The 22,671-nt window shown below is 35.6% G+C and overlaps 1 protein-coding gene across 2 annotated transcripts in view; it reads right to left on the reverse strand.

The window, feature by feature from the left end:
• Positions 1 to 22,671, reverse strand: part of LOC138693065 (NFX1-type zinc finger-containing protein 1-like) — a 129,432-nt gene that overhangs the window by 1,846 nt on the left and 104,915 nt on the right. The window contains exons 23-25 of one of the 2 annotated variants that reach the window (XM_069816638.1): positions 20,347 to 20,400; positions 16,685 to 16,934; positions 8,870 to 9,077 (exon numbers count right to left, since the gene is read on the reverse strand). In XM_069816638.1, the coding sequence (XP_069672739.1) occupies positions 8,870 to 9,077; positions 16,685 to 16,934; positions 20,347 to 20,400 (512 nt within the window). Of the gene's footprint in view, positions 1 to 8,869; positions 9,078 to 16,684; positions 16,935 to 20,346; positions 20,401 to 22,671 lie in introns of those variants that run through there. The other variant, XM_069816647.1, reaches the window with a different exon arrangement.

The raw sequence follows: 22,671 nt of genomic DNA on the forward strand, positions 1-22,671 counted from the left end.
AGGCTTTATACTGGACCCAACTGTTAGATTTGAGATGAGCCAGACCCAACCATCCGAGGTCAACAAAGAAAAACAACAAATTTATGAGCCTACTATTCCGTATTTTCGAGAAAAATATCAGATGGAAGACACCTGGGAAGTACATGGTTTAATGATCGGAGCGAGGGGCACCATCCCACGATCAACTGTAAACACTATCAAAACATTTGGAATCCATGACATCATTCCAAAAATAATTACTTCAACCATTAAAGGGTCTGTGGCAATTCTGAAAAATCATTTATACGGAATATCATAATACCCCCCCCCCCTTTTCTATTCGTTAGTGTGTGATTGTTACAAATATATGTACAAATTTATTATTTCTTAAACTTAAGCTCCTAGTTCACATTTAAATTTGGCTCATCTATCTTACTGTAATCATTACTATTCTTATATGTGTGTTATTCTGTGTTTTTGGCAACCCAGGATGCCTGGGCAGACTATTTCTTGAAATAAATTATATATAGTCTGGCTTGAGAAATTATTAAAACCACCAAATATACGAGGGGGATCCAGGAAATAACGACCGTTTTCTTGTAATAATTAAAAAATATATATTTATTTCGAAAAACAAAGTCTGTTACATAACTGAAGCTTCCTTTACTTCTCTACATAATCACCACCTATATTTAAACATTTGTCGTATCTTTTCACTAGCTTTAGAATTCCCGTGTTATACTCCTCTGCCGCCAGTTCATTAAGCCAGGTGTTCACTGTCTTCTTCAACTCTTCATCACTTCCAAAACCCGTATCACCCAGAAAGTCTTTCAGCTTAGTGAAAAGGTGAAAATCGCTAGGAGCAAGGTCTGGACTATAAGGCGGATGATCAAAGATTTCCCAACCGAATTGATCCAGCAATTATCAAGTTGAAGCAGCAGTGTGCGGGCGGGCGTTGTCGTGAAGAAGCACAACTCCTCTCGAAAGCATTCCTCGCCTCTTGTTTTGGATGGCTCGCCGTAGTTTTCGTAAAGTCTCACAATAACGATTTGCATTGATCGTAGTGCCTTTTGGCATGAAATCTAGCAAAAGAACACCTTTGCGATCCCAAAAGACAGTAGCCATGACTTTTTGTGTTGAGAGAGTCTGTTTGAATTTTCTCGGTTTCTTGAGTGATGAGGGATGATGCCACTGACGTGATTGGCGCTTGGTCTCTGGGGTGTTGTGAGACACCCAGGTCTCATCCCAAGTCACAATTTGATCAAGAAAGGCGTCTCCAACTGTGTGATATCGCATTAAGAATGTCAATGCTGAGGCCATTCTCTGAGTTTTGTGTTGGTCACTCAGTTGCCGTGGAACCCATCGTGCACAGATTTTGTGGTAGCCAAGATGTTGCGACACAATTTCACCAAGTAAAGAACGAGAAATATCAGAAAAGGCAATATGCAATTCATCGAGTGATGTGCGCCTGTCTTGCAAGATTCTGTCGTTCACTTTAGTCTTCAGGTCTTCTGTGATGAGTGATGGGCGTCCGGGTCGAGTTTCATCGTGGACATTTGTTCGCCCATTGTTGAACATTTCGCACCATTTTCTCACATTTCTTTCATTCATTACAATATCACCATACACTTCCTTCAATTGCCGGTAAATTTCTGCAGGTTTCAAATGTCGGGCATTCAAAAATCGAATCACACTCCTCACCTCACAGTTGGCGGGATTATCAATCACGTCGTTCATTTTGAAGTAACACAAAATGCACAATGGCGACTTGTTACAACCAGTACTCACAACATTATGAGAACACATGTTAAGGAAGCCAGTTGACCTTCAAACAAGGAAGGGAAGTCAGCTGCGCGGCGGGTATGCGCGAACGGTCGTTATTTCCTGGATCCCCCTCGTATTACAGAATTGACACATTATGTAATATAATATAAAGAGAATTTAATTTAGAAATAATTGATTAAATAGCGATCTAACTCGTGTTAATTGTGTAAGCATGTGCGGCTTACAGCTGTTTCGATGTATCTTCACACCATCCTCAGAGCCTACTAGATCTCGGCGTCATCTCGAACTTCGCTACCTGTTGTGTGGGTGCGTTCGATTGTTGCCAATTACAACGAGTAAAATCGCCATTTAATCAAGTAAGCCGCACATGCTTACACAATTAACACGAGTAAGATCGCCATTTAATCAATTATTTATATTCAGGTGTTAAAAGTAGTGTACGAAAGATTCAACGTGGATAATTTAGAAATCTCCACAAAGACAAAAAAATCTGGTTTTGTTAGGATGGTGACATCAGAACAAAAATCATTATAGGAACTGAAATATTAGAACAAGTTCATAGGTTTAATTATCTGGGCTGCAATCATCAAATGATTTAGAATCCAAATTAGCAAAATTTTTACAATTTATTGGCACAATTGAACGAACTATATTGAGAAAAGTGACGAAAGAAACTATTTTAAAATGATGTATGTATGTATCTAATGCCTACCCACTTCACTTTATGTGATTCAGGTTCCGCATATTGCGGATAGATGGCAGGAATCTGATCCATTTTTCTAGTTGCACACCACTTCAGAGGGCCATGTTGTACATGATATATGTTGTTGTTGTTTTCTAATGCCAGGCATTTGACAATGAAGTCATTTGACCTCTTGCACTCCAATATTTTTCAAAGATATCATGACCAGCCACTGAAGCACAGATTTTGAGATGTTCCAAATCCATTTCTTGGTTTGAGTTGCACAATGGGCAGTTAGGGGACTGATATATTCCAATTCTATGCAGGTGTTTGGCCAAACAATAATGGCCTGTTGCCAACCTAAATGCAGCTACAGACGATTTTCGTGGTAAATCGGGAATTAACTGTGGATTTTGATGCAGAGAGTTCCATTTTTTCCCTTGGGATTGTGTTATTAAATTTTGTTTGTTGAAGTCTAAGTATGTAGATTTAATAAATCTTTTCACAGAGTAATACGTAGATTTAGTAACAGGTCTGTAAGTAGCAGTGCTGCCCTTCTTTGCTAAAACATCAGCATTCTCATTTCCCAGGATTCCACAATGGAATGGTATCCATTGGAATACAATTCTTTTATTGAGTGATATTAATTGAGAGAGCATTTTAGTTATTTCTGCTGTTTGAGATGAAGGTGTGTGTTTAGAGAGTATTGATAGAATAGAATAGAAATTTAAGGTAAAATTATCCGGAGGTAAAATAGTCCCCCAATCGGATCTCCGGGCGGGGACTACTTTAATGGTACAGAATCAACTAAACATCTTACAATGGAATGCTGGCGGTATAACATCAGCCAAGAAGACTGAACTAGCCAATGTACAAGATATTTATCTGTGTAGAGTTATACCGTTTACTAGGGTGAGTCTACGTGTAAGTGTAGTGTAGGGAATGAGTGTTGTTGATGAAGATGAAGAAAAGAGAAAGAGAAACTCGGTGCCGGCATGTAGCCTACTGCTGTCGAATAGTACCGAGAGGCCCGCCAGGCTCAACGTCCCTGTCTGACGGGCAAATCACTATTAACAGTAATATATGCCTTCTCTTCATATGCACTGCGGAGAATATTGGGATTTAACCCAGGCATATTAGTGCACAATCTAGTGATTAGAAGTTGTGTACTGCTATCTCTCCTAGTTCCGAGGTAGAAATTTTACATGGAAATTTCTGACCTCGCTGGGAATCGAACCCGGGTGGACTAGTCTGGAGGCAGACACGCTACCACAGAGCTAACTTGGCAAACTTTTAAAATTATGTAAAACTTTAATATTGCCTACATTTTTTAAAATTATGTAAAACTTTAATATTGCCTACATTCTTATATAGATAAAAAAAAATTGGATTTTAACAACTTCACAGAAGAAGAGCATATCCGTAGAAATAAGATTACATAGACCTCTGATAAAATACTCTTCTTGATCATAGTACAAATGAGTCTATACATCAGGAATTAAACATTTCAAGTACCTATATTAGAAAAAAAAAAAAATAGACGAATGCAGAACAAACTGGTATTTACATTTAGAGCATTGGTCATCAGCACAGAGCACCCTCGGGCTAGTGTTTCTTACCCGCAGATAAGAGACTGCACTATGGTGCATCCATGGCTTCTGGCAGATATGCTCTCTTCTTCTTCCTGCTACATGACGGGGCATATTACGATGCACTGCTTACCCGTTACCCATTTCAGCAAGTGCTGATGATTACTGATTTAGAGTGAATGCCAAAAAGCCGAATCCCATTACAATCATACAGGTACAAACCACAGGGAAAAAGAAAAATTGGAAGACCTATGAAACATTGGCGGGAACAGCTATAAATCTTAGAGAGGAACAAATCAAAGGGTCCATCCAATCCATGAAGCTTATGATGATTAAATATCAAATCAAATCAAGTAGAGGTGGAGCCAGAGTGAATTGTAATAGCACACTAATGACCTCATGCCTCCATGTTAATTATAGAAACAATGCTAATAATAATTTAATATTAATCCAACAATCTCAACATCGTCTCTTTTTTCACTCAGTTATTACTAGTATTATTATTTACTAATTTTATTATCATCTTTATGTGAGCTTTTTTCTTAAGTATTTTCTCTACAAAGTATGTATATCTATGTAACGGAACTGTCCCCGAACACGAGCTTTGCTCTTTCGGGGTATTTTAATGTAACGTTTTTATGTATATGTTATTATTAAATAAATAAATCTAAATCTTTAAATCTAAAATGCACTCATTACAACCAGGTACACAGCTGCTGATGGCATTAGGCCATTAGTTTATTTCCCCTATGCTTAAATTTACGCTTTATTATAAAGAGAGAAGCTGTTAAGAGGATGACAATATTACATTAAGCATGTGCAGGGGAGTCCGCATTTGGAATGTGTCAGTAGAGGTTATTTTACGATGCTGTATCAACATCTCAGGTTATTTAGCGTCTGAATGAGATAAGTCCAGCACCGATAGTTACCCAGCATTTGCTCATACTGGTTTGAGGGAAAATCCTGGAAAAAACCTCAACCAGGTAACTTGCCCTGACCGTGATTCGATCCCGGGCCATCTGGTTTCGCGGCCAGACTTGCTAACAATTACTCCACAGATATGGACGTGTCAGTAGATATTATTAAGAGAATCATTATAGTGTTTATTTATAGTGTTTATTAATTTTGAATACATTTAGATTTTAACATTGTGAGCACACGCAAGAGCCTAGAGAGGATAGGCCACTCAGCAGAAATCAAGACTGATTGCGAGGCCAGTGGCAATAAAATAACATACAAAAACACATTCAAATCAAATCCTGAACACTACTGCATTTCAAAGCACACACCCTTTTGGACACAATCATGAGCACACCCCACTACGACAGGAAAACCAGAAGATAGCGTGGGACCTTCACTAGGCTTTGGACAATGAAGAATATCACTTCGAAACTAGTCAGCCAAGTAATTATCTAATGTTTGCAGTAAAGAAGTTATCAAGTTAATCAGTGAAAATAACAATGTTGTTGTTTTCTAATCCCAGGCGTTTGACAATAGTCATTTGACCTCTTGAACTCCAATATTTTTCAAAGATATTATCATGGCCAGACACTGAAGCACAGATTTTGAGGTGTTCCGAATCCATTTCTTGATTTGAGTTGCACAATGGGCAGTTAGGGGACTGATATATTCCGATTCTATGCAGGTATTTGGCCAAACAATCATGGCCTGTTGCCAATCTAAATGCAGCTACAGACGATTTGCGTGGGAAATCGGGAATTAACTGTGGATTATGATGAAGAGAGTTCCATTTTTTCCCTTGAGCTTTTGTTATCAAAATTTGTTTGTTGTTGTTGTTTTCTAATGCCAGGCGTTTGACAATAAAGTCATTTGACCTCTTGAACTCCAATATTTTTCAAAGATATTATCATGGCCAGACACTGAAGTACAGATTTTGAGGTGTTCCGAATCCATTTCTTGGTTTGAGTTGCACAATGGGCAGTTAGGGGACTGAAATATTCCAATTCTATGCAAGTATTTGGCCAAACAATCATGGCCTGTTGCCAATCTAAATGCAGCTACAGACGATTTTCGTGGGAAATCGGGAATTAACTGTGGATTATGATGAAGATAGTTCCATTTTTTCCCTTGAGCTTGTGTTATCAAATTTTGTTTGTTGAAGTGTAAGTATGTAGATTTAATAAATCTTTTCACAGAGTAATACGTAGATTTAGTAACAGGTCTGTAAGTAGCAGTGCTGCCCTTCTTTGCTAAAGCATCCGCATTCTCGTTTCCCAGGATTCCACAATGGGATGGTATCCATTGGAATACAATTCTTTTATTGAGTGATATTAATTGAGAGAGCATTTTAGTTACTTCTGCTGTGTGAGATGAAGGTGTGTGTTTAGAGACGATTGATAGAATAGCTGCTTTGGAGTCTGACAATATAACTGCATTCCTAAATTTATTGATGTGGCATAGACGATTCCTGAGACTTTCACTTATTGCAATGATTTCTCCATCAAAACTTGTTGTTCCATACCCAAGAGATCTATAAAGTGAGAAGAGACAGCACGTAACACCAATGTTTGTTTGTTTGTTTAGTCAACTGTCTAAGGACATATCTGAACCTCTCAAGTGACACCAATAAGGCATCACTCATGAGGCAACTAAGCCAGGAGATAACAGAGTAGGATGGTTCTGTATTCTTTCAAAAAGAAGGTTGAAACTTTAAGGATATTTGGGGTGCTTTAATAACTGAAGTTGTATGAAAATTTGAGGTGACAACATTCAGATTGCTTCCAGGCCATGAATGAGTCAACGAACATTTACACAGAATTGGTATTGCAGAATCTTCTACGTGGCTTTTTTGTAACCTCAATGAAGGTAAGTATCAAAATCTTTTTCTTCACTGTCCAACATTTACTCAGTTTTCCAGTATTTGTGCTTAAATATTGGAATGCAAGAGAGCAAATGACATTGTGAATTGCTGAACAACATTTTTTTCCCCCGTCTTTCATGGAAGAGGAGACGAAGGCTGCAACTTATTGTTTTATGAATGATAACTTTCGCTGAATAGCGAAGAGAATAATAAAAATCATGAAACAAGTTCCAATACAGACTGAGAGCAGAGGAATTTTTAAAGAGCTCAATATACTACCGGTCCCCTGTATCTACGTACTAGAAACAGTCTGTTACATCCATCAGAATACAAAACAGTTTATACCAAACTCTGAATACCATGACTACAACACTAGAACGTCCAGTAATAGCATTTAAAATACCATAGGCTTACCAGAAGTCTTAACAGTATATCTCATAATAGTTGTAAATTATACAACAAGCTCCCCTTACATATCAGGAAGTGTACCCAAAAAATTTTCAAGAAATCGGTAAAAATATACTGTTGAAGCACATGCCACTGAGCATAAACGAGTACCTAAATTTAAATCTTGAAAGGAAATGTAACAATATCTATTTTATATACTGTTATTGATTGCTGTTGTTTTCCCTGTTTACTGCTCCTTACCTTCCTCTTCATGTACCTGGTAGAAGCACGCTGGTCATAAGTTAAACTGCCAAGATTGTCATTATAATAAAATATGCAATGATAGAAAGTGATTATTATTATGTTGTAATTATAATTGTTGTCATTACTATTGTATTTATTTACATTACTATTATACTATTGTATTAACATGTAATTGTTATCTGACGATGCCATGAATCCTTGTATTCTGACGGCTAATAAATACATACATACATACATACATACATACATACATAAAACCCAACCCCCTCAATCCAACCGACCCCCAACCTCAATCAAACAAACCAATTAACTTTAGAATATAATATTTTATGCACTTTATGACTAAAAGAATTCCGTAAAAGTTTCAGAGAAAAGAAACATGTCTATTTATTTGATATATTATTATAAACAATGCATCGCCATATTACTTTGATCGAATATTTATTTCCTGGTCTACCACACAAGAGCGGAAACGAGACACAATACTCCATCGCATTTCAGAAGTTGCAGCATGCACACTGCTTAGTTACAAAGAACTTGCTTGGATAACAAGTGTGGTTCACATGCAAATGCAAAAGTGCATTAAGCAGATATTATTATTTATTTATTTATTCTGGTATAGTTAAGGCCATCAGGCCTTCTCTTCCACAACACCAGGAATACAAATACAACAGAAATAAACAGAGGAAAAAAACACACTATATACAAAGTAAAGCTACACAAAAATATACACAGGTTGCAGTCACACAAACTTTAAATGAGTGATTAAGTATCATAATTAATTGTATCCTAACTAATTAACTAACATAAACAAGAAACTTGTAATTTTAATCTAGAGTGGGAAAGAAAGAAAAAAAACAAACAAACAAATCAATACTTCTAGCAATACCTAAACACATTAACTAAGACAAAATTTTCCAATTTAATTTTGAATTGTGATAAAGTCCGGCAGTCCCTGACGTCATTAGGTAACGAATTCCAGAGGCGAGGTATTCCTACAGTATAGGAAGATGAGTATAAAGACTTCCTATGATGAGGGGTAGAAAGAAGGAAAGAAGATAGACAGGGGATAGAAAGAAGATAGGAATATGCTTAAAAATCTACTTTAACTATAGACTCTGACTTCAACAACTCGAAGTGCATAAGTAAACTGTAAATAGAGAATGATTACAAAAGAAACAGATAATTTCAATATATTATGAAATCATGACCATTTAAGATTCAGAAATTCTATCTGTAGATTTTTAACAGCTTATTCACTGGATAGAGTAGAATTATAAGTATAACCAACTAGGATGATGATGATGATGATGATGATGTCAGACATTGTTTATAGAAATAAAATTCGCGTTGCGTAATCACCTGCTCTTTCTTGATGGCCTGATCCAATTCCATTGTGTATTTCTTTGTTGACATGAGTGGATCTGAAATTTCTTTCTTGTACACCTCTTTGTATTCTCCAGTCAAACTTACGAAAGTAGACAAACTCTCAAGGACGCTGCTATTAGCAATACGGTGAAACCGTTGTACCTCCATGTTCAGATCATCTACTTCTTGACAACTCAAGTGTCTGAAATAATTTATACATTATGATAAAATTAAACAGTATCATATGAATAGTACATAAGCTGTCATATATGTTTGTAGTAGTAGCAGTATCGGTAACAGTACCAAGAACAACAAGAATATTAAACAAATATCTGAAAGGGAAAGAGGAGGGAGGAAGAAATTATTATTGCAAGGGATCTAAATGCCAGAATAGGCATTATTCGAGGATTAATAGTCTCAGTAGAGAGGAAATAAGTTATGTAAGGTATGAGAACTAGAAGAAACAGAGATTGTGTACTTTCAGTAATCTAAAGGTGCAGCTACATGGTTCAACTTTTCTTTCAATTTTAAACATTCAAGCAATGCATGCAAGATTGAATGAAACACATTCAATTATGCATGCCCATTGAACGTGGATATCTTGTGCATTATTTCGTTCAACAGTTGCACGTAGTGAGCAGCTGACTGTTCTACGAGGCAGCAAATAAACTGAAAATTGTTTTGTTTGGTGATGGTGGACCTTTTAAGCTGAAAATGGCGGCAAGTACGACTAGCTTTATTGAAAATAGTAGCAAAAACGAGTGTCTATGGAGTGTTAACAACAATTTTGAGAATCAAGCAGGCCTAAGTATTGAATTGATATTTAATATTAATTAATTAATATAATTATATACGTAGTGAAGATGACGTTCAACATGGCGCACCATGTAGGCACGAAATCTGCATGCATCTTATTGAACGTGCGTTTTCAACTTGATTCTTTCAATATTCTTCCCAGATTGAATGCATACACGCATGTGGAAAAATGAATCATATAGTTTAAGGAATTTTAGGAGGTATACTCCACTTTCCATATAGTTGGTTCTATGTGTTCTTTTTTATTGCATGTAAGTTTCTAGCCAGACTGTTTATTTTGACATTGTTGTCTAGCTAAGAATGATTAAATTGACATTAAGTAGTGCTTTTTTTTTTTCTAGCGGAACATGTTATATTTTTCAACACAGAACCAAATTTCGCACCGCCAATACATTGTGATGCTTCTTCCAACTCAACTTCATTGTCTCTCCAATGAGATCACCCTTGCTAGTTAACATCATGTGGAGCCTGCTTCTTATTTGAATTGTTGAGCCTCTTTTGATCATCTAATACAGACGTCTCAATAGGGCCTTCTCGGAGCACTTACTCCTCTCTCTCTTTTTTAATGTAAGAGTGGAACAAGATGCGGGAGCAGTTCGTGTATCTCCGGATGACGTCATTGACTGCGACGTTTGAATAGACATCTGCAACCGCTACGATGTAACAGTCAGTCATTGTGTCCATCTCCGAGGAAAGAATGTCCTTATTACCGCAAATATATATAGAAATAAAAGCTTTCATAGAGCTTGTGGGAGTAAATTTACCACTTCATTAATCTAATTGTTACCTAATTTGAATCAAGACCAGTAACAAATATAATGAAGTACTGAAAAACTTGAGAAAAGAATTTGAGACCAGATTTAAGATTTGAATAGTTCTAGTTTAAAATAATTGTGAATTTCTAAGATGTTTTGGTTATTGTTAATTATTGAAAATATTACGAAACATATTATTTAACTATTATTGTAATTATTATATTAATATTGACGTATCGTAAGAATACATACCTTAACAACCAACATGTTTAATTGTAATTTTATTATTACTATTTAATTGAATTTTATTTTATTAACTATAGTATAAACTTAAAAAAGAAGACATACCAAAAACCATTTACTAAAAATGAAGTATTGTTGTTGTTTAGTCAACTGAACGAAGAAAGGTCTGATCCTCACAAGTGATACCAACAAGACACCACTTATGAGGCAACTAGGCCAGGAGATAATGGGGTAGGGTTGCCAGTGCTTAAATAATTACGTAACATGTATGGTTGTTCATGCTTCAGACTTCTTTTTACTCATTAATATATAATTAGAAAATAAAGTTATTATTAGTATTATTATTATCATTATCATTATCATTATTACTATTATTATTATTATTATTATTATTATTATTATTACTGCAAACTACTTAAGAAATTTTATTCCTTCCGAAAACAACCGTCTATTGTGACAGTACAACTCAAAAGTGCAGCTTTGTGGAATTTCTTCTGTGACAATTGCAACTTAGCTCTCTCATGCATGTGACATGAATCAGCGATTGGCTATCTTCGTGTATTGCGCTTATCTCTTCAGCTGATTACGCTATCTACACTTGCTCTCTGTAACAATTTTTATGCGTTGGCCTTGAGATGCCTGATCTAATAACAACCCTAATAAGAATGTTAAATCTTGGTTGCTAAAAGGCCGACATACTGCAATGGATGTCACAAGGAAAGAGTGTAGCAGGAAAGAAGACAATACGAAGGTAATGGCTATACTGTGTAAAATCTTCTAATACTTTGGGTACCAGTATGTAGTTTCGTAAATGTCTTTGTTAATCCAAACTGGATCAGTTTATACTAATATGGATTTCTGAAAGGTATATTAATATGTAAAAAATAAATAAGGTTTAATTATGTTTTAACATGATTTTTTTCTGAAATACGTTTGTGCCTTTAATTCCTGGTGCACTGGGCAGTAATCATTTCCCTGTTTGCTCCAAAAATGTTTACACATAGTTCCACCACCTTTTTCTCTAGAAAAAACTAATACTGGCATTAAGTAACAATAAAATTCCACTAAATTTCATAAGATCGTGATAAACAAATGAGCGAGAAACTGTAATTAATTCTTTGTTTGTGAAGTTTATTTTCTTTAATTGCCAACCCATTTATTATCACAAAGCTCTGAAAAATTTCATATAAAAGCTCATATGAACTATCATAGTATACAGTTTCATGAACTTTAATGTAAAATTTTCCAGAACTTTGTGATTAGATAGATTACACACACTAGTTAATAGTATTTGCTTGTAAAATGAATTAATATATTTACTATGTATTGTATATGTATGTATAGTTTGGCTGATGAATTGTATAGGCTGTAAATTGAATAGTAGTCTGTACAGCTCAATTGAGGAATTGTTTATGATTATAAATTGAATTGTCGCCCTCAGTAGCGCAGTTGGTATAGCGCTGGCCTTCTATGCTCGAGATTGCAGGTTCGATCCCGGCCGAGATCGATGGCATTTAAGTGTGTTTAAATGCGACAGGCTCATATCAATAGATTTACTGGCATGTAAAAGAACTTCTGCAAGACAAAAATTTCGGCACACCAGCAACGCTGATATAACCTCTACAGTTGCGAACGTCGTTAAATAAACCATAATTTAAATTTTTTTAATTGAATTAATCTACTTGACTGAATTGTACAATTTTGTATAGCTTAACGAAAGTATGCTTGTAAATTGAATTAATCTGTTTACTATGTATTGCAATTTTTTTTTGTATAGTTTGGCTGATGAACTGTACATGCTTTAAATTGAATAGTAACCTGTATAGCTCAACTGATGAATTGTTTATGCTTGTAATTTGAAGTAATTTGCATGATATGTATTATCAATTTTTATATATCTCAACTGATTGAATTGTTTGTGCTTTTAAATTGAATTAACTTACTTGCTATGTATTATATTTTATAGCTCAACTGATGAATAATCGTTTAAGTTTGTAAATTTAATAATCTGCTTGCTATGTATTGTATATTTTTAGTTGAGCCACCAATGTAGCTCAGTCGGCAGACTCGCTGGCCTGCTGATCTGGAGCCGTGCTCGGGCTTGTGTTGGATCCTCCATTTGGTCTGATTGATTGGTTTCTTCCAAGGTTTTCCCCAGTTGTGGGGCGTATGTCGGGTGGTCTATGACGAGTTATCGGCTTCACCTCACTTCATCCCTGTTTTGTTTGATTACTTGGTTGGGTTTTTTCAGAGGTTTTCCCCAAACATAAGGCAAATGCTAGGTAATCTGTGGCGAATCCTCCACCTCATCTCACCTTATCTCGCCAAAAAAATTGTAATGTTGTAAAATTTTGACTTACTCCACATCTTAAAGCTTCAATGCTAATGTAAGATCTATGGAATACAATAAATGAAAAAAAAAAAAAAAAACACACGCACGCACGCACGCACGCACACACACACAGTTTCATGAGTCTCCCAGAACTTTGCAATAAGTTACTGTAGTAAATGGATTGGCAGTTAAAGCAAATAAACTTCACAACAGAGAATGGATTGCGGTTCCTCGCTCATTTGTTTATCTCGATATTACGAAATTTAATGGAAGTTTGTTGCTACTTAATGTGGATTTAATGATTAATTGATGAACTAGTGGACTTACTCGTGTTAAATATGTAATATTCGTCTGGCTTACAGCTGTTTCAGTGCATCACGCACCATCATCAGAGCCTACTAGATCGCAGCGTCATCTCGAACTTCTCTGCCTGTTAGGAGGGTGTGTTTTATTGTTGGAATGTGTTGGATTGTGGAGTCGAATAGTGTGTGTGTAGTGAAATTGATCTGTGTGTTGAGGATTTGATCGGGGTGTGTTTTAGTGTGTTTGTATATTTCGTACTGTTCTAGTGTGTTGAGTTTTTGGTTCTTGGGTTGTGTGTGTAGGATTTCCATGTCCATATTTATGTTATTGTATGTATGGTTGGCATTGGTTATGTGATCGGCGTATGTAGATGTGTTGTGTCCTCTGGTTATAGCTTTAATGTGTTCTTTGTAGCGAGTTTGGAATGATCTGCCTGCCTGTCCTATGTAGAACTTGTCGCAACTATTACATGTGAGTTTGTATACACCTGTGTGGTCGTATTTATTTGTTTGTGTTTTTTGTGTGTGGAGATGTCTTTGTAGTGTGTTTTCTGTTCTGTATGTTATGTTGTATTTCTGTTTTCTGAATGAAGATGCGATCTTATGTGTGTTTTTGTTTTCATATGTTAGTGTGATGTATTTCTTGCGTTCTTGTGTTTGTGTTGTGTTTTGTGTATTTATGTGTTTGTTAAGTTTTTGTTTTGTCTTCCTTATGATGTTGTCTATTGTGTTTGGATTGTATCCGTTTTCTTGTGCTATGAATTTGATTGTGTTCACTTCTTCATTGTAGTGTTGTTGGTTCATGGGTATGTTGAGTAATCTGTGTACCATTGTCCTGAATGCAGCATGTTTGTGTTGTATGGGGTGGTTAGATGTGTTGTGTATGTGTGTGGTGGTGGTGGTTGGTTTTCTGTATATTTTGAAGGTGTGTTTGTTGTCGATTTTTGTTATGGTGATGTCTAGGAAATTTATGGAGTTGTTGTTTTCAAATTCTAGTGTGTATTGAAGTTTTGGATGTAATTTGTTTATGTATTGGTGTAGTTTGTGTATTTGTCTTTTGTTTCCTTTGTATAATATGAGTATATCGTCTACATATCTGTGCCAGTATATTATGTTGTCTGCATACTTGTTGTGTTCATTGTTGAGTATGTATGTTTGTTCTATGTTGTGTAAAAATATCTCTGCTAGTATGCTGGATATGGGTGATCCCATTGGCAATCCTTCTGTTTGGGTGTAGTATTTGTTGTTGTGTGTGAAATAGTTTTGCTTTGTTATGATGTCTGTGATTTCGATGATTTCTTCGATGTATTCTTGTGGTGTGTTGTTATCTGTGAGCATTTGTTTTAGTATCTGTAATGTGTCCTGTATTGGTATATTAGTGTATAAGTTGGTGATATCGAATGATGCTAGTGTTGCACTCTGTGGTATGTGTTGTTGTTTTGTTTTGTTGACGAGGTCTATAGTGTTCTTTATTGTTGTCTGTTCTCTGAGTTTTATGTTGTTTCTGATGATTTTGTCCATGTGTGTGGCTAGTTTGTGTGCTGGTGCCTGTCTGTAGTTGATTAGGGGTCTGATAGGTATGTTTTCTTTGTGTATTTTGGGTAGTGCATTGAGTTTAGGTGCTGCTGGTTTGATTGGTTTGAGTTGGTGTTTTATGTTGTGTGGTATTACGTGTTTGCTTTTGTTGATTGTGTTTTTTATTGTGTTGTGGGGTCTTTTTCGAGTTCTGTGATGTTGTTTTGTTTGAAGTATGTTTCTACTGGGTGTTCAGTTCAAAATGTGTCTTGGCTCGCTGTATGCCTTCATGTGGCTAGCTGATGAGCCTAGAGAATTCAATCTTCCTACACTTCCGCAGCTCAGGTGTATAATCTAAGAGGCAGAGAAGTTGGCTAGCAAGTACGGCGTTCATTCTGAAGAGTACGTGCCGATACGTACGGTAACGCCAGTAGTGGCAGGAATGTGAACTGTTTGGAAATACGTACTGTCGGGATATGGGGAGAGGGTTAAGACGATTACTTACGTATTTGTTTACATTAACTTCGACGGTCAACATGGACACGGAGCATTTGATTTGTGTTGTGAAATGTTACCGTACACAACCGATGATAACAAATACCCTGCGTACGACTTGCCGGCGCAAAACACAGTTCGAAAGAGGTTATGGTAGCACACAGACCGTATAGACCGCCATCTGTTGCTACGACGTTCAAGTTATACCGTACACGTTCTCAAGTTCAGATTGAAGAACGCCTTAAATAATAGGCAACTTCTCTAACATTTAAGCTGAAACTTGCTTCAAATCGGTGACCCAACAACAGTGACGTCATGACACACTTTGAAATGAACACCCAGTATTTTGTTGTGTAGGTCTTGTTTGTGTAGTATCACTGTGCAATTGCCTTTGTCTGCTTTAGTGAAAATGAGGTTATGTTGTTGTTGTTTTGCTTTTAAGATTTAAGATTTTTAAGATTTAATGATTCTATAAACTTTGCATGTGTGGCAATTTTTTTTTAAATACCAAATACAGATAAAAGTTGGAGTTTGTTGAAGAAATAGCAAAGAAAGAATACACAGAGAACAATATTAGAGTCGACGGCAATTCGGAAGGCGGTTGTTTCCTAGCGTTTGCGTCGAGACAGACAGATAGAGAGAGTAAGGCAGCATACAACATTGCCACATCGTACTTCACGAGCACGTACAATACAAATAGCGCAGGAGAGAATTTAAAATTATCAAAAGACAATAATGACCTTAGCCGTTGATTACTGTAAGCAGGACACCAAACAAACTCTCTTTCCTTCACTAACAATATTCTTTGCACGGTTCTCAATCCCACTCCACATGCTTCTGCAGTCGTTTCTTGCGGGTTGGCAACGTTGTAGCCAGCATCAAGACGGCTGGCAGCGTTCTCCTCGTCAACGTTTTTAAAATAATTATACACCTTAAACACTATTTTCCGCGCCTGCCTGTGTAATACTTGTCTTTTTACAGTCTCTTCTTCCATTTATTTACCTTACACACACAGTAAACGTTAGTTTTACTTATTCAATGTATTCAAACACTCGCACGTGAACAAACGAACTCGGGAAGTGCTTGTTATAGACTGATTCTGATTGGTTCTACTGTACAAGCTTGTGACGTCACATACCAGAAATGCTACGGCGCATATAGAAGCTAACCGCCTTCTGAAATGCCGTCTAGTCTAGTAAGTCTCTAGAAATATTCACTGGCCAGATTAGAATAGAAAAGAAAGTTTTACGATGTGTATCAACATTTCCAGTCCTACATGTGTGAAAAGTCTTTGAAAGAAAGCAAGTACTTGCGATGCCAAAAAGTTTATACTTAAAAATCATGTACTTACTCTCGACGGGATTTAATAATGTCGAGAATCATACACAACTGCTTCAGCACTGTTGCTCTGGCTATGCCAGAAACGTAGTTATCAATCTCCTTGCTTTTCTTCCCAAGTTCAAGCAGGATGTCACACTTGATACCTATAGTCTCCATATCCTTGTCACTTAAGTTAGTATAATTCTTCTTCCTGCCTTTGGTCGGTGAAGCATCAAGGAATGAGTAGAGCTGGTTGTATATCTCAGTGAAACGATTACTTTCTAGAAAAAAAAAAAAAAAACATTTTTCTTACAGGTAGTGGGTAGTGAGCCTGTGCGATTAAAGAATTTCATTACAAAAGTTTAGTTCAATATTTCTAAGCTTTTTAGTGTTCAGAGTGGAATAATAATTTCCATGATTATGCAATAGATCATTCTGAATTTAGTGGTATAAAATACAATTAGTTTCTTATCCAAATGCAAAAGAAAGACCCTAACTGAAAACCAGTTTTCCCACTTTGCTAAATGTATCTCAAACTTTTAAGTGCACACTACTTGCTACAATCTTCACTCATATATTTTATATTTTTTTAAGTTATCAAGTTATGTACACTGCAAATTCTAAAGCAAAATTTAGGTAAATATTTCACCCTTAGTGAAACAGAAAAATATTGAACTTTGAATTACAATTTTTGCCATTTTTTCAATAAATATATATTTTTTCCCTCATGTTATGCATGTGATATTCATAAACCTGTAGGTCTAATTTGTAGACCAAAGGCTGCAGAAAACACTGTAAAAATTTCATGTAAATAAATTTAGTAATTTCGGAGAAAAATGTACTTCAGTTTAAAAAATAGTAACTTATGGAAAACTGCATTTAAAAGTAGAAAGGATATATAAATTTCATGAACTGACAAATTTAAAGAGGTAATTTAAAGGGCTTATCTGCAGATGTATCTCCCATAATATATATTGTTTTAAAGCTCACGTTTTGTACTTTTTTTTTTTAAACACAAAATAAAAAGTCGTATTTTTTTTACCCCTAATCACTACCCAGTTCCCTTAAAACACAAACTGTACAGAAATGGCAAAATCTAAAACTAGGCAAGAGCCATTACTTTGTCCAGTCGTCCAAAATGCAGAATGTCGTCATGTATTACATATTAACCAGCAAATTTAATGTAATTACTCGTAACATATCCAGATTCATGCCTCACCATTTGAAGAGTTGGAAAATATTATAATGAAATGTATTGTAAATAATAATTGTAGTCCTGATTAAATAATTATGTTTGGTGTAATCAAACGTTAGTACTAGTTATTTTAGCTTTTCCTTCTCATTTTAGGTAAACCCCATTTTAAGGAAAACCCTTATTAAAGGAAAAAAAAATTATATAGCCATCGATTGCCGGAATCAAAGAAGCCTCATTCTTGACCCCACTGTCCGTTTTGAGAAGGATGATCAACATGCCAATAACGTTAATGATGAAAAGAAGTCTATTTACAACCCATGTAATGAATATTAATACATGGGAAGTGAAAGGACTTCTTTTTGGCGCTAGGGGAACTTCATTTAAGTTAACCAAAACCATTCTCCTTTCTCTTAAATTTTCTAATGAGGACATTAACAAAATTTGTCTAATGGTATTGAGAGATTCATTATCCATTTTACACAATCACTTGTATAATACTATGTAATTTTTTTTTTACTTCATTTCATTACTCTTCAATGTATTTCCATCTCGTGTTTCTCCGAAATCAAATTGTACTTTATTTTTAAATTTATCATTGTTCCATATTCTCTCTGCAATCATATTGTATTTTTAATTTAACCTCTGCTTTGTATTCTGGATCCTAGTGGTCAGCCGTAGATTTCGGCCAGATGTCCCAAATTGTGGAATTTGTGTTGTGCTCAGAGATACGTTAAAAAGGGGTTCCAATGTAAAATATTAATAGTGATTCCTTAAACCCTCCACTTCAACTAGAGGACATGCATTCATGGTCGACAGAAAGGCGTGCATTTCATTCAAACACGGTAGACAATAGTCTACCTACTGTGTATGACTGATAAAATATATGGCTTGTAAGTCACTGTGCTGGAGTTCGAATTCCAGTTACCTGAAAGAATTTTGTATATTTCTATTTATAGGCCTCATATTATTTCAATAACTTTTAGTTCATAATCGGATAATTAACATGACTGGTTGTATCCAGATTTTACCATATGATCAGTATATGCATGTGCAACAATACAAAATATAGAATAAATATCTAGTAGTTACCTTAATTTGTTTCTAGAAATAAATTCATTTCGGTAAAATGTATACAGTAAATAATATTTTAACCTAATACATGGGAATAAGCAAAAAAAAAAGTTGTTGTGAACAATTTCCTTCCTTAGAAATTAGACTTTGGCCAAACTTTCTATGTTATTCTACGAGGTTATCCATCACTTGCATGTAAATGGTAAATCGCATGACTAGTTCTGTTGTCATGAATTCGAGTCACGAATAAAGTAAAGTAATAAAATTGATGTACTTTTTCTTTATCTATTTTTACTTATTTTCATCTGATATTTTGAAATAAGCATGTTCCTATAAAATTAATATAACATTGAAATATTACTGTTGTATAAAAGTTAAATTACAGAGTTGGAAATTTAAGTTTAAATTAAAGCCAATAACGCTACATGCTAATACATGGAAAATATTTTAAAATTTTAAACACACATAAATTTGAACCCTGGTCTTGCTAAGCCATAAACGCTTCATTGGGAATATATCGTTTCGTAACATACAAGTATGTCGCTGCTATGATTTGATTTTGTCCTCGATGCTTAATTTTTCCCCATGTACATCGCACGTTAATTCAAATGACATTTAGACAAATTCACACTCCAGGAAAGCGACCATTTTGCGTGTCAAAGGGAGTACAATGAGTTTTGAAGCATTCTGCTCAGTATCATTTAGCAATGCGATATCTCCTAACACATGCTAAAACTAAACCAAAATAATCTTCATCTTACAATGTTTGGATGACGTATATACGTCCGTTGATGTGACATATTAATGAATTAAATACTATTATAGTCACAATCATGCCATGGTATGAAAGAAAAATTTCACAACCTCGAGCGATAATCGAACCTGCGACTTCCTGTTCTCCGGTCAGGCGCTCTACCACTGAGCTATCGAGTTCGTCTCACGCCAAAGGCTCGGAATTATCCTTTCATACTGGCGACTCTGTTATAGAGTACTGTCCATAGCATCTGATCTTAGTCAGCACTGCTTATGGCTGGAAAGAAACTTTACAAATGTAATCTTCATCTTACGATGTTTGGATGACGTATATACGTCCGTTGATGTGACATATTAATGAATTAAATACTATTATAGTCACAATCATGGACAGTCGCCAGTATGAAAGGATAATTCCGAGCCTTTGGCGTGAGACGAACTCGATAGCTCAGTGGTAGAGCGCCTGACCGGAAAACAGGAAGTCGCAGGTTCGATTCCCGCTCGAGGTTGTGAAATTTTTCTTTCATACCATGGCATGATTGTGACTATAATAGTATTTAATTCATAAACCAAAATAGTTCCACTCAAAGTTGAACAAATGCCCATCCTAGAATGAGGAGATGAAGATCAAACGAACATGATGTATTAAATAGTGAATTTACTCTCATATTCACCTCTAAGAAGTTTTGTGAACTCTGTCCTCTGTGTCAGAAAACGTCGCTGGAGACCTGGAATGACAGATTAAACATCAAAACAAAACTGATCTGGAAAAATCACATAAAGATGTAAATGAGAAAGCACTAAGTAGATTTTAAATACTAAAAAAATTATCAGGTACTAAATGGGGAAGCTCTAGAATAGAGGTTCTCAGCCTTTTAAGATTGTGAGCACTGCCTACACGTAATACTAAGTGAGCGAGCACCATGAAATCGATTACATTTAATATATGAATATATAAATAAATTAAGTAACAAATAAAACATAAATGTTTAAAACACTAATCAAGGTAATGAGATCCTTGAACTTGCATGTTATTCAAAACTTCAGTGATATCCAAAGTGAAGTCGCTTAGATGTGAACAATTAATTGTAATTGTGCTTTGTTCTTAAGATATTTCACAACTGAGAATGTTTATTTCGTATAGGTAGGTTGTCCTGAACAAAACTAGACATTTCAGAGAAACACTCCGCAGTATTTGGAATCTTTTTTATGTCTTTACTTCCCAAAGGCTATGAATTTCTCCTTTTAAAGTAAATATTTCAGCTCTAAAAAAGATTGGAGATCTATCAATTCAGTTCCTCACGAGCAGCCATATTACTCTCTTGAATAATCTTGATTTTTCTGACTATGATAATGATAATATGATATATTTCTCAATATACTCGGGGCAAGTTACCTGGTTGAGATTTTTTCCGGGGTTTTCCCTCAACCCAATAGTAGCTTGAGTTGATGAGGGTACCAGGAACATTAGACTGTGCAGGTACTATTTCGCATTATCTGTAATGAGGCGATAGTAGCGATCCTTGTGGTTAGCAACTATCTATGGATGCATATTCCCTATGCATTGAGCTTCGTGACTGTATATACTAGACTGTGTTGAAATCACATTTCCTCCATTTTTGATGGAACAGTTATACCACTGTAATATTAAATTTGGCTCCGATTGACTGGATGGTGTGACTTTTGGTGTTCCAAATAAGTACTTTAGTACGATTCTTGGCATCTCTCAGTGCAGTCCCTACCCAGAGATCCGACTGAGGGACTATTTTACCTCCGGAGATCACCTTAAAATTTATACAGATGGATCTCTAAATCCTAATAATGGGACATCAGGAGCAGAATATTATATTCCAAAATATCAAGAAAGTTATTTCATACCATGTTCATCCTCCTCCAGTCTTGACACTGAATTGCTAGCTATTGATGCTGCTCTTCAATGTGTTACTCAAATTTCTGAAAAATCTATTTGCATACTTACCGACTCTAAGGGGGCTATATTTAATATAATTAAATATGTACCAAACCTATATGCACATAGAATTATTCCAATTCAGAAACAACTAAGTAAACTAAAAGAACTTCAAAAGGAAATAACATTTCAATGGATACCTAGTCATTGTGGTATACCTGGAAACGAGAAAGTCGATAATATTGCAAAACAGGCAACACATTTGCAACCAAGACTTCAAGTGATATCTCTATCCAATGCTTTTGCTTCAGTAAAGTCTCATTTTACAAACCTATGGATCAACAATTGGCTCTCTTCTAACAAAGGAAAAATTTTACAGTCTGTACAAAAGAAACCAAATGATCTGGAAATGTACAAAAACTTGCCCAGACATGTTCAAACATTTTTAACAAGAGCCAGAACAGGTCACATTGTCGCTCAATTGTACCTACACTGATTTCACATTTCTGATAATCCTACTTGTCTGTGGTGTAATAATCATGATGAAGATCTGGAACACATTCTTCTATACTGTCCATCCATAAACCACAAAGGAAGTAAATTAAAATCATCAGTACCAGTTGCAGAAGACACAGCCCTGCAGTACATACTGACTACTCCCCACCTCTGGCTACTAGCAACAGGCATCTATAATGAACACCGATCAAAATACCCTCATTTCTCGTCAAAAACAACTGAATAGACTAGAGTGGACTATAGTGGACTTTATGTTGTCAGCAAACAGCTGGATACATTAAGAAGATTGATTATACCACTGTAACTCGCATCCCAGCCAAGCTATACTAAGCTAAAATCTATGCTGCACACTAAAGAATAATTAAACTAAAAGTAAACTTAAAAACTATACTGCATTAAAACTAAGAGCTAAACTAAACTGTGTGTATCCAATGCCTACCCACTTCACTTGCGTGATTTGGGAACCACATACTCCGGATAGATGGCAGAACTGTGACCCATTTTCAAGTTGCAACATGGACCCAGCTAAACTACAATGACCTCAAGACCATGGAGAACGTCAAAGCAAGGTTCT

Source organism: Periplaneta americana, chromosome 2, assembly GCF_040183065.1.
Source record: "Periplaneta americana isolate PAMFEO1 chromosome 2, P.americana_PAMFEO1_priV1, whole genome shotgun sequence".
Lineage (NCBI taxonomy): Eukaryota > Metazoa > Arthropoda > Insecta > Blattodea > Blattidae > Periplaneta > Periplaneta americana.